This window comes from Conger conger, chromosome 9 (assembly GCF_963514075.1).
Source record: "Conger conger chromosome 9, fConCon1.1, whole genome shotgun sequence".
In the NCBI taxonomy this organism is placed as follows: Eukaryota; Metazoa; Chordata; class Actinopteri; order Anguilliformes; family Congridae; genus Conger; species Conger conger.
The window spans coordinates 43,278,014-43,290,831 of NC_083768.1; the positions used below are offsets into that span (position 1 = coordinate 43,278,014).

Here is a 12,818-nt window from a genome sequence, read left to right on the forward strand (position 1 = left end):
ACGACTGCAAACAGCAGGGTTCAGCTCAGGAAACCACCGATGATGTGTACATATTTCTTCGCTGGCAGTTTTTCTTTAAGTTTTTTTTTTTATTCATAAAATCTATCTGTATCCATGTCACTGAGCTAGCTAGTTTGCTAATTTGTCGCTATTAGTTTTGTAATTTTAAAAGCCGCTGCCTTCCAGGCTTCGGCGAGGGAAGGAAAGTATCCTACCTCACGACATGAGCACAACAGAAGAACAACTTTGCCGTGGAGGACCAAACGGCCTTACTGGCTTTGCTGTCGGAAATTTACATTGAGCTTATCATGCCATACCCTCAATGCCTGGCAGCCGCTATTTATCTTGAAGGTCCACAAGTTTGACGACACGGTACTTTGGTCTGAGCTCATCTCAAGCAGCTAAAAAAAACCTTATTCTGCACTGGTACAGTACACAATCTTCCTTCAGATGCTCTTGGAGATTATTAGTAAGCATCATGCTCACCTTAGCATGATACACCTTAAGGAAGAACCTATGCACTAGTAAAAGCGTCTGCTAAATGACACAAATGTAAATGTAATGTCTTAAGACATTCATGTGATAAACTTACATTTGCCCTGTTTCTAGAGCTTACAGCAGATTTCCTGCAATTCCAGCCATTTTGTATGTCATCATACCTGGTATGTGGTATGAATTCAATTAATCATGTTATATTAGCTCTGCAAGTCACTCTGTGTAAGCGTGTCTGTCTGCCAAATAAATAGGATTGATGATGCCATAATATAGCTCCTTGTATATTGAATATTGAGCCATGCGTGATATTGACTTTGATGGTTCTGCTCTGCTGCTAAAACTGCAGGGAAACTAGCCTCTCCCATAAGGATGTCAAACAAGATGATGGACGGGTGCACTGTCCTCCAAATTGCATTTCAATGAAGGAATTCCTCCATATCCTCAGCCTGTGTTCATATATGGAAGATTTTCTTTAACAAGCGCTTAAACAGGCCCAGAAAATATTTCATAAAAATAAAATAAAAGGAGACCTCGGGGGCAAATAAGTGACCCCTCCCACCGTTGGAATGATATTTTCACGACCCTTGGCCTCGTTCAAAGGGCCCAGAAACGGTGGCCAACGGTGAGGTAATGGCAGCCGCCGGGAAAAGCCGGAGCCCAAATCCCGCCACCGCCCCTCGGCCGAGAGGGCGGGAACTCCCGGGAGGGTTCAGGAATGACTTTGGGAGGAGCCCCATTCACGTCCATATTTACATGCACTTTATTCAAAACTCCAGCACAACAATACCTTAGACCCGCCAAAAACGCAACTGTTTTACAGAAATCATACATCAAAGATATGTATACATATTATATATATACAAATATAGATATGTGCATATATATTATACATATACATACACACGCACATACATACATACATACATACACCCACTTTATCACCTTCTACTGAATGAGTCTGTTCACAGAATTATCAATGTGTTACCATTTTTTATTCCTTTTGTCTTGATTTAATTTGTTGTCATACATATATATGCATATACATACACATATATACACAGACGTATAGGCATGTACACATACGTGTACATATAGAAGTGCCTCTACATGCACACGTATGTATACACGCGCACGCACGCTTCATGACGCTTTGAGGATCCCTCATTTCGTAGTCATCGATAGGCTTCGTATTAACCAGTTGTTGGACTAAAACTATTTACATTAAAAAAATAGAGTGATTGAGATGAAAAGAAAGCAAAAAAAAATAACAAAACAAAAAAACAAATGAAACTGTTCACCAAAGAAACAAGGACCCGCTGTTGTATAATATATACAAGACAGCGGGACAGCCATATGCGGAGATCAGGGCCAGTGTAAAGACGGAGGGGGCGAGGGCGAGCATGACTCCCTGCTTCTGACGACAGAAAGATGAAAGGGTGTAGAGATGAAAGGATGGCCGGGCTGCTGTGTGCGTGGGGAAACCGGAGGCGGGGGGAGAGGAGATAACGAGAGCCGTGTTCGTCCGCCGCGCCGCGTTTCGGAACGGGGCCGGGAACCGGCTCGCTCTCGCCCGGGCGCCCCGCGGTTGCCGCGGGAACGCTTTCGGAGGCTCTGACGGAAGTTTCCGGAAGTCTCCGGAGTCCAGGCGAAAAAAAAAAAAAATCGGACGGGAAAGGGGGCGCGGGAGGGAGAGAAAGAGAGACGCACGGACGACAGCAGCCGGGATGGGGGGGGATGAACGGAGGGTGTGCCTTCAGCGAGCGAGAGGATGAGGAGCAGGGTGACGGAGAGACGGAGGTGTGGAGGAGGAGGAGGAGGAGGGGAGGGTGGAAACAGTCTCTCTCCAGTGTCCGTAGAGCGAGATAAAGACGGAGGTGGAGGGAGGGATGGATGGATGGATGGATGGATGGAGGGAGGGATGGGGGGGCGTAGAGCTGCTCTCTCTCAGAAGGACCATCTCTCCTGTGGGCGGGGATCAGTGCTGTGGGAGGAGGGGTCTGTCGGGAGCTGGCCGCTGTGGTCCTCTCCGCTCAGGCTCTTTCTGCACACGGGACACGTGTCGTGCTGCGGAGACACGCAAACACGTCACACACGCCAAGCCAGCGCAGGCCTCTGCGTCAGACCTGGGTCAGATTTCAAATGGATTCAAAGGCTTTTCTACACTTTACTGAGCTTGTCTGGCGGTTCAGAACTGATGAAGTGCTCTCAAAAAGCGCAAACCCTGCACTTTCTCCGGCCCTCTTGTTTGGCTCAGTTGCATCAGACAAGATCAAACGAGCACAGAACAGTATTTGAATACGAAACAATTACGTATTTGACCCAGGTGTGCGTGTGCGCGGTACATCTCTACATAGTAAAATGGTCCGTTTTCAGAATTCAGTTTACGCTTACACACTCCCTAACGGACTCATATGCACTCTGTTAAGTTGAATTGACACTGGACATTTTACTCTGTACTCCATCTTCTCCTTTCACCCCCCCCCCCCCCAGGGTTTTTCAGGGGTTAGCCTTTCAACACCAACTACAGGCCAGTTCTGACTTTCTGCCATAGCTTGGACATCATAGCTAGCTTTTAGCTACCTATATGTACACTGAGGTCTGTAAGTATTTGGACAGTGATACAAGTTGGCTTCTCAGCTAAGAGCAAAGAGTGGAGGGTAAAGGGAACTGCCCAAGATCCAAAGAACCCCTCTCATCTGTTGAACATGGTGGGTGTTATATGTTGGGCATAAAGGCTCGCTTGCCTTCAATGATAATGTAACTGCTGAGAGCAGCAGAATCAATTCTGACCTGCTCAAATTCAACCAAATGCATACACCAGTTCTCAGCCTTGGCTTTCATCATCACAACTCGTACACCATGAACAGGCTGCAATCGCAATCAAAAGCCAAGAATCAAGACTAGATACTAAAAAAAGAATACAATTCCTATATGGATCACCTGACGTAAATGAAAGGTGACAGCCTGCCCTTTAATCTCATATGACATTGTTGCACTTCAAATCCGATGTGCTGGAGTACATGGACATGTACCACTGTCCAAATACTTACGGACCTCGCCCCACGTCGTCCCCATCCCTCCCTTATTCGCTCTCTCCCCCTCTCCCCCTCTCCCCCTCTCCCCTCGGCCCACGGCTCTCACCATTTCTAGCCAGGGCACTATGCAGCCGCTGTGGAAAAAATGGTTACAGGGAAGCTGCCGAACGGGCTCTCCCACCGAGTAATCCTCCTTACACACCGGGCACTCCATATTCAAATCTGAGAGAGAGAGAGAGAGAGGGGGAGAGAGGGAGAGAGAGAGAGGGGTGGGAAGAGAGAGGGAGGGAGAGAGAGAGAGGGAGAGAGAGGGGGGGGTGGAGAGAGAGGGAGGGAGAGAGGGAGAGAGAGGGGTGGGGAGAGAGAGAAGGGAGAGAGAGAGGGAGAGGGAGAGGGAGAGGGGGGGAGAGAGAGAGACAGAGAGAGAAGGAGAGAGAGAAGGGAGGGAGAGAGACAGAGAGAGAGAGGGGGAGAGAGAGAGGGAGGGAGGGAGACAGAGAGAGAGAGAGAGAGAGAGGGGGGAGAGGGGGAGAGAGAGAGGGAGGGAGAGAGAAGGGAGAGGGGGAGAGGGAGAGAGGAGAGAGGGGGGAGAGAGAGAGGGAGAGAGAGAAGGGAGGGAGTGAGACAGACAGAGAGGGAGAGGAGAGAGAGAGCAAGAAGAACATTAGAGAGAGGGACAGAGGCAGAGAGAGAAAGAGGGGGAAGAACATTGCAGAGAGAGGTGAGAGAACAGAGGGGGGAGAGAGAAGGTAAGAGAGACAGCTGCTTTTGATCTGAACACACTCTTAAGTCAAAGGACAAACAGAGTGGGCGCATGATGGTTAAGCACCCCTTTACTGAACTACTGAACTGCTGAAGTGTGTGTGTCTGTGTGTGGGTGTGTGTGTGTGTGTGTGTGTGTGTGTGTGTGTGTGTGTGTGTGTGAGATGGGGGGATCAGAGGGAGGGGTGGGGGGTGTGTTTCCTCCGTCAGGCCCAGCCAGCACACAGGGCTGTTTGGAAACCGTAAACGAGTCCGGCTGAGGTAAGGCAGGAAACCGAACCCCATAAAACTGAGGCAGCTAACGTCACGATTTCTGGACAGAACAGATGCCAGGCCAGGGCAGTACAGACGTGGAGGGGGGGGTTACTCACCGGCCTGTTCCTGAGAAACGATGACTGTGGGGAGGGACGAGATCTTCTCCTTCTCCGCCGGTGGGGGGCCCGTGTTCTCAAACTGACCCAACAGCTACGGGAAGAGAGCAGCGAGGGAGAGGGACACAGAGAGGGTTGAGGAGGAGGAGGACTAACAGGCCGAGCGTGGCGGTGAAAAGGAGCGCGCGGAGCGTTCGCTGACCTGCGTGATGACGGCGTCCAGACCCCCCTGGCCCCAGGCGTAGTCCCCGGGGTTTGAGTGCAGCATGCCTGTCCTGGGACAGAAGCAGTCACAGCCACGCAACAGCCTCAGTGAGACCGTGAGCAACACCAACAGTGCTTATGTAGGGCGGCCTGCAGCCTAGTGGCGAAGGTACACGACCGGGACGCAGAAGATTGCCGGTTCAAGCGTAGCTGTTGGGCCCTTGAGCAAGGCCCTTAACCCTGCATTGCTCCAGAGGGGATTGTCCCCTGCTTAGCCTAAATCAACTGTAAATCACTTTGGATAACTAAGAAATTACTTATAATTATTGATGGGTACCATTAAATAATAATTATAACGTACCAGGACAATGGGGGGGACCCGGGTCCTCCGGAGTTGGCAAACAGACCAGCCAGAAACTGCTGTACTATCCTGCAGGGAGCGACAGGGGGTTGGTGGGGAGAAGAGAACATTCAGAGCGTTACCATGGAAACCATCCCTTGTTGCAGTAAGTCACTGCCACTCATAGGACTAGAAGAGCAGTCTAGCACTTTACTGACCAAAGATCAATACGTACAGAGCACCTATTAAATCCAAGATGATCAAGTCCCCCCCCCCCCAGTTCAGATGTATACAAGACCCCAGGTGAAATTATAATTGTTTTGGATTAAATTCAATTGTTTTCTACACTTTACTGTTCTTCTGTGGTGCATTGGAACCTGTGAGATACTTTCAAAAAGTGCAAACCCCGCCTTCTGGTTCTCTTGGTTGGCTCAGTTGCACCAGGCAAAATCTATCGAGCACCGAAAACTATTTAAATCCAAGACAATTACGTATTTGACCAAGACCTGATCAATATTATCTGAAAGTTACGGATTTGGAACGTGGCACTGTGACACCGAGGCATGAAAATCCTTCTCTTCCTGAATGACCCAGCGCAGCGTGTGGGGCCGATAATGCGGGTGTTTGTTCTGGGACGTGCGTTTCCGTGGAGCGAGGCGCTCACGGATCCCACACCTGCACCCTGACGCAGGCAGGGTAAACAGCGCTCCATGTTTGCTGTCGAAACTCGTTCGAGCCCCGGGCTACACCAAATACAACAAATCTGCAGGCAATCCAAGCTAAAAAAAAAAAAGAGAGGGCTAACATCTCAGTTAACCCATCCTCGGAGCTATGTTTGAAATATCTGATGACAGTAAACACAATGCCCTGTATGGGAAAGGGCCATATTGGCACTGTGCTTGTTTAGCTGATGCTCAACGCAATGGTTAACATCAACTTGCCTAAAATTAGCTGGAAGGAAACTAGGAAACACAAGGAAAAATGAGGTTCAGGCCTGGTTTCTGCCTGGGTCAGGCCTTTCCTGGGGTTCAGGCCTGGTTTCTGCCTGGGTCAGGCCTTTCCTGGGGTTCAAGCCTGGTTTCTGCCCAATTTGCCTTCAGCTCGCTATAAAGTATCTTTCTGACATTTCACTGTAAAAAGCCCTATACAAAATAAAATAAGTGTTATTTAAAAAATTGCTGTATTGGGTGAAAAAGAAACAGGGAGAGATAGAGAGAGAGAGAGAAAGAGACAGAGAGAGAGAGAGAGAGAGAGACAGAGACAGAGAGAGAGAGAGAGAGGATGGACAGAAGACTCCGCTCACCCCTCCACTGCAGGCGTGCGGTCGGGTCGGGTGGTGCCCCGGGACCGGTACCTCCTCTGACTGTGGAGGCGCGGGGGGCGGCCGGGCACCCAGTGCTCCGACCCGCCCAGCGGGGACCCCAGGGGGCCCCCCGACCCTCCCCCGACGGGCACCCCCGCCGTCCCGCCCCCGGAGACCCGGGGGTCCGCGTCCAGGGCGTCCGAATCCATGGCGAAAGGCGGCGAGCGCTCCACGAACAGCAGGTGCCAGAGCTGGGAGGGACACAGCGCGACGGAGGGGCCAATCAGAACAAGGCCAAGGAGGAAGCAACCAATCACAGTCTCACACCTGTGCATGAAAGCAAGGATAACACAGCAGCACAACTCATTTACATTGCTTTAGATCGGGGGTCAAACTCTAGTCCTGGAGGGCTGTAGTGTCTGCACGTATTTGTGGTTTCCTTTCAATCAGCAGCTAAACAAGGCCTTGAGAACGCAGCGTGCTGAAGACGCATCACTCATTCGAAAACACACCAGAAAGCGGAAGACACCGCGACATTATCATCGGCACTGTTCCCGATCAGAAACCTATTCTCATTCTCACATTCACTCGTGCACAGCACAGCAACTGCTGGCCGACTATCAGCATGGCACGGAATTTCCAATCTGTGTCATCTTGCTCAGGGTTGCAATGACTAAGCCTGTAATCAGTTAGCCTTTTCAAATGTTCGAAAATACTCATTTACAGTAAGAGTATAATGCATATAAAAAAATGCTACAGCTCTTCTAAGTAATTCACACCATACGCGGACAGATTTCGTGTGTGTAAAGGCCAGAACCATTGTTCCCCCCGAATGGGCGGTTACTGGAGAAACGACAGGCTTTTATTGCCAAAGTGACGGTTTAATGATTATCTTCCAGACACTATCGCAGACTGCGTGGGAATGAGACGTTTACAACGAGACCGTTTTCCCTTCCTCTTTACGAGGCCGCACTCACACAACACGCAAGCGGTCGCGCGCTCTCAGCCAACAACTAGCCGCTAACGTCAGCGTAGTCACCGAGGTCAGAGGCTCAGATCGTCCAATGTATTCATACATCCGCAACGCACCACCCATGTCTGATTCTGAGACTCGTTAGCTAGCAGGCCGTTCGCCGATGCTGCCTGCAAGTACAGACCTGCTACACGCGAAACCTCCGCGTCGGGCTCAAATGCAGAAAGACAGGCAGCAGCCCACACGGCGTAGCGCATACTCTACTTCTCCCTACAAAAGTTGTGTCTGACAGCATTGCGTCCGTTCCAAAAAACTAGTACACTCAACTAGCTCACAGCTATAAATGGAAGCCAGGAATTCAGGCTGTCAGGCTGTTGTTAGGCAGGGAATTTGAATTTGTACAGATCGCACAATTGTCTTCAGCACTCGAGTACCAAACTGAACTGTTTATTAGCAAGAAACTACATAGCTTATCACTACAGGTTAGACTTCTCTTCAAAGATAAGCTTGCTAGAAATGGCAAAGTTATCTTTGGATACAGATCATTAAAAAATCACAGCCCAAAACGGTTATGAAAAGCAATTAGTAAATCATACAATGAGATAATGAACAAACTGCTTATGAACTAGGAGGAACAAGATCTTGAAACAATCAATTCAAATGTCTTCATAATTATAAATCTCCCATCTGACACAAATTTACAGTATTAACACTAAGAAAAATTTAAACTAAAAATCTAAAAAGAGAAAATACATTTATGCTGGTTGTCACAGTACTCACAAACCCTAACAGTTGTCCTGAATAGAACAGAATAACTTTCCTCAAATTCCTTCAACAACTTGAAATTCACAATAATAAATGGTTTCACTTTCAACACACTAAAGAATTCTGAAATTTGGCAAGAGACAAAGGACAAACATCACATCCTAAAAATCACATTCTCTTCTTTATGTTAGACCACCACCACCCCACCACCCCCCCCATGACAGATCATGTACAGTATCCTGACTGAACTGGCCATAATGGACTCCCTAATCGAGTAAACTACTATTTTGAAGCTTTGAGAAGAGGGCTTTTTTTTATTTATTGCTGCAATAAGTGAAAACGTACCCTTAACTGTGGTGCCAATTTGTTTGTGGCAGCTTTGGCCAGTTCTAATGGACCACGCCAGGGGTGATTAATATAGTCTTGTAAACGCATAGCAGAGGGTCCCTGGGAACGCACTTCTGAAAGACTTTCCATGTCTAAAGTTTCCCTCCATGTCCGCGGCATTCTCCAGCAAGAGGAAAGCCAGCGACCACACTTCAGACCCCCAGACAAGGGTTTCCACATCCAGACCCATTACCAGTGTTTCCATGGAACCTTCCAGATGTATGAACGCTGGGGGAATTCCATCGAAATTCTCTCCCTCTCTGGGAATTTTGAGTCGCCCAGAACATCTTAAATCTAGCACTCCTTCCTCTAGAACTACAAATAAGTACGCCGTCAGAGGTGCTAAATTCTCCTGAAACATTCAACCGAACTTCGTGTGGATTTGGTATTTTAATAACATACATGCAAATAGGTGTTGGTTGTAATATAAATGTTATAACCACAATAGTTGTTACAGTATAATACCACAATATATCTTTCTCCGCCAACTTACTCAGAAAATCTGGTTTATGACAAATAACTGAAATCCCACCCAAATCTGGACCCAGAACAATCTGTTATTCTCCCCTGCTGACTCAGAAGAAGACAGCTCAAACTTAGTGTGGATTTGGTATTTTAATAACATACATGCAAATAGGCGTTGGTTGTAATATAAATGTTATAACCACAATAGTTGTTACAGTATAATACCACAATATAGTTTTCTCCCCCAACTTAATCAGAAATTCTGGCTTATGACAAATAACTGAAATCCCACCCAAATCTGGACCCAGAACAATCTGTTATTCTCCCCTGCTGACTCAGGAGAAGACAGCTTGCGGTGCTCATCCGAGACACACGCCTGTCACAAACCGCCCCCCCCCCCCCCCCTTTTTTTTTTCACGCCGTAGTCCCAAACCTCGTTCGCGCTCATGGAGGACGCAGGAGACCCCTTCACGCGACGGCTCAGAGGGAGACCCGCAAGCACCCGCACGGCCAGCGGGGGTCGCTCCGGCAGCCGACGTCATCCCGACCGACAGCCTGCCCTCCCATATCTCCGAGCAGCGTGAAGCCACGGCCAGCGGCACGGGCCGGATTCCATCCCTGACCACCCCCCCGGGGCTCGCTCACGCGCTGCAAGCCACGCTTCTGTCCAGCCAGCTGCCCGGGCGCACTCTGAGACCGCAGACTGCACACCAAGCGAAGAGGTGATACACTAACGGCATGGCTGCTGTCAGGGTCTGACCCCTGCGGTGGAGGAGGAGGAGCAAGCAGTATACCCTGCTCAGCCTGGCTAAAGGCTACACCCTGCTTTCAGCAACAGGGGCATCCTGGGGACCACTGTCCTTTCCTGGTCAACCCGAACCTCCTCAGGCACATAGACCATTACACTACATTTATTTAGCAGAAGCTTTTATGCAAAGCGATGTTCAATAAGTACGTTAGAACAGCTATGGAATGGGTCGGATAAGGTCACATAAACGATCAGCTGTCTGCAGTCATGAACATCAAGTCTAGTTCACATACCCTCACGTATTTCAAATCTAGTTCATATACCCTCCTCACACAATCCAGAGTCCATCGTTCTACACATCTGCCTCCAGTAAGAACCTTTAACGTCTAGGGTGAGGCCTTCACCTTCAGGTGTTAATGCTTAAGAGTTGCTTTTAAAAACATGGCAAACAGAGGTTTTAAAATAAAAGTCTTGATTGTTCTACAGAGGACATCATTTTACATACCCATCTAGCCTCCTCGCCTCACAATAAACGACACAGGCACAGATATTTGAAAGGTCCTGCGTTGTGTGCCATCTCTGTCCCCTGAGGGTCATTTGAAGAGCAATGGGACGGAGGAGTGTTTGTTTCACAGACACCAGACACTGACAGAGGAAGAAACGAGTGAGGAAGATGAGGGTGAGGGTCGAGGAGGAAGAGACATTAATGTGGGGGGCGGGGGGTATACAGGAAGGTGGGGTGAAAGTGCCACCGAGCCAAAACTGGAGAGAGGGGGACAGGGGCAAACGGGAGAGGTACAGGTCGTAAGGTGTATGTAGGAGTGATAAGGTACCTCTGCAAACTGTGTGGCTACGTCATCATTGATCCCTGTGGCTCCGCCCTCCAGGAGACTGAGAGAAACGAGAACAAAAGCAGCCATTTTAATCACGCTCACGTTTATGCATTTCAGCAACAGCAAAGATGATTCACGCGCCCGAAATAAGAATGAGCAGGGAAGAGAGGGAGGCCAACAAACACCCAAACAAAACCACCAAACAGCTTCACAGCCTTACCGCCTGCACTCTCAGGAAAAAAGGTAAGAAAAAGTGCATAAAAGGTACAATGTACAACATAAGTTGTACCCCTAGCCATGGGTTTAATCATTCATTTTGTAAGAGGTGCTTATTAGTACCTAAACAACATTATTGTACCTTTCAGGGTACTTTTGTGAAATGTGTTTGTTAGAAAGGGAAAATGTACTGCCAATGTACCATTATCGACTGTTAGAAAGAAATAAAAAAATAAAACAAAATAAAGATCTCACCTGGAATCCTCTGTCACTTCCTCTATGAAGCCAGACTCACATCTGGGGCAAATGTACTCCTGAAGACACACATTATGTATGTACGTCACAGTCCAGCCCATAACAGTGAGCACGAAAACATCATATCATACACTGACGGGGTGGGAGTCATTCAGGGTCAAACCGGCCAGAAGTCAGTATTGGCTACATGCTCGTTTTCACATAAGGGCAAAAATACAACGTAGGTGTGATTCTAGATCAATCTTCAAAAGGTGTAGCACAATGGCAATGTCTCAGTGATACAGGTTACTACTGTACAATTAGAATCATGTGTCACAGAACACTTTATAGTTTCATAAACATGATTAGGGTGACGTAATATGAGAATAACTTACCCAATATCATAAGAGTACTTGAGGCTGAAATGTAATTCATGCATTGTAATAGCAGAACACTATCTTTCCGTAGACCAAAATTCAGAAGACTCTGGAACCACTTACCAAACACAACACTGTTGTATCACGGCATTCGTGTGATAATAGCAGACAGAAAAACTAACTGATCATTTGACATAGCGCAAGCAATAATTAGAGGGATATTCACTGACCCGCTGTTTCTTTAATTGCTTGGCACGTGCAAAGCCTGACTCGGAAAATAAACGCCTTACAACCGGCAAAAGATAACATGTCGCAGTAAGACAGATGCATCCACTCGTGTACCATACCTATATTTAAGTACTATGCACATAATCCGGCAGTGGCGTATTTTAGATACCGGCAAACAACCAGGATCTTACACGCAAAAATGCCGCAGCGTTTCACATGAATCCAAGTTAAGGTTACTGACATACCACGGTTGACAGTGAAAAAATAATAAGCCAACAGTCACCTGGCTACCTGACAGTCGGTCAGAGAGAAACTCGGACACCTGGCCTGGCCGTTATTGCAGCGACAGTGGTGTGCGTTGTATGCACCTGGCTAGTTCTGTAGCTAGCTACGTTATCCCATCTTCAATTTTGACGTCCATAGAGAGTGCTTTGATATCAACGCCAAAAAAGGACTTGTCAGCTCTTCTAGAACGTCTCGAAGCTTCGACTGACAGGGTGACGATAAGTAGGAACTCTTCCTGCCAAGTTGCGCTGCGACTGGCTTGACTGGGTAGCATTAGCTAGCTAGCTAACTTAGCGACATCGACTCTACCACCAAATCACCAACGTTAGACCAACAGCGTTTGATTCCGGGATCCTACATTGCAAATAACAACAGAAATCAAGGAACGCTCTTGTCTGACAATGGTCAATGTGTATAGCTACTATGCGATACCATAAAACAGGCAATTTATGGATCGTCAGCTATATTTCTTTCTCCTTACAAATAATACACAGGACACCGTCACCTAACACTTATTTCAGCTTTCACGTCAAAGGCCTGTAAACAAACGCTGGTGCATTGGACTGCCCTGACCTCGAAACGTTAGCGCCAGACCCCTGACCGACAAAGGTCGGACAGACCGGGAGACCGAGAAGGGCGAGGACAGACTCACCGGGAGTTTGGGGTTGACTTCACCTTTACAACAGTGACAGAAGAAGCGATGCTGTGGAACCGCCGCAGCCTCCGCCATCTTCCACACAAACACTGACGTCGCCCCCTCCCCCCTGCTCACGGAAGGAGGCGGCGCGCAACAGAAC

At 48.2% G+C, this 12,818-nt stretch overlaps 1 protein-coding gene across 1 annotated transcript; it reads right to left on the reverse strand.

Moving 5' to 3' along the window:
* Positions 1-1,231: 1,231 nt before the first annotated feature.
* Positions 1,232-12,801, reverse strand: rnf115b (ring finger protein 115b). The gene is made up of 9 exons (XM_061253884.1): positions 12,674-12,801; positions 11,153-11,211; positions 10,682-10,739; positions 6,511-6,761; positions 5,229-5,297; positions 4,866-4,938; positions 4,664-4,757; positions 3,637-3,752; positions 1,232-2,559 (listed from the first exon to the last, which is right to left on the reverse strand). The coding sequence occupies exons 1-9, from the start codon at positions 12,749-12,751 to the stop codon at positions 2,440-2,442; spliced, it is 918 nt and encodes a 305-aa protein (XP_061109868.1). The 5' UTR covers positions 12,752-12,801; the 3' UTR covers positions 1,232-2,439.
* Between the last annotated feature and the right edge of the window lie 17 nt (positions 12,802-12,818).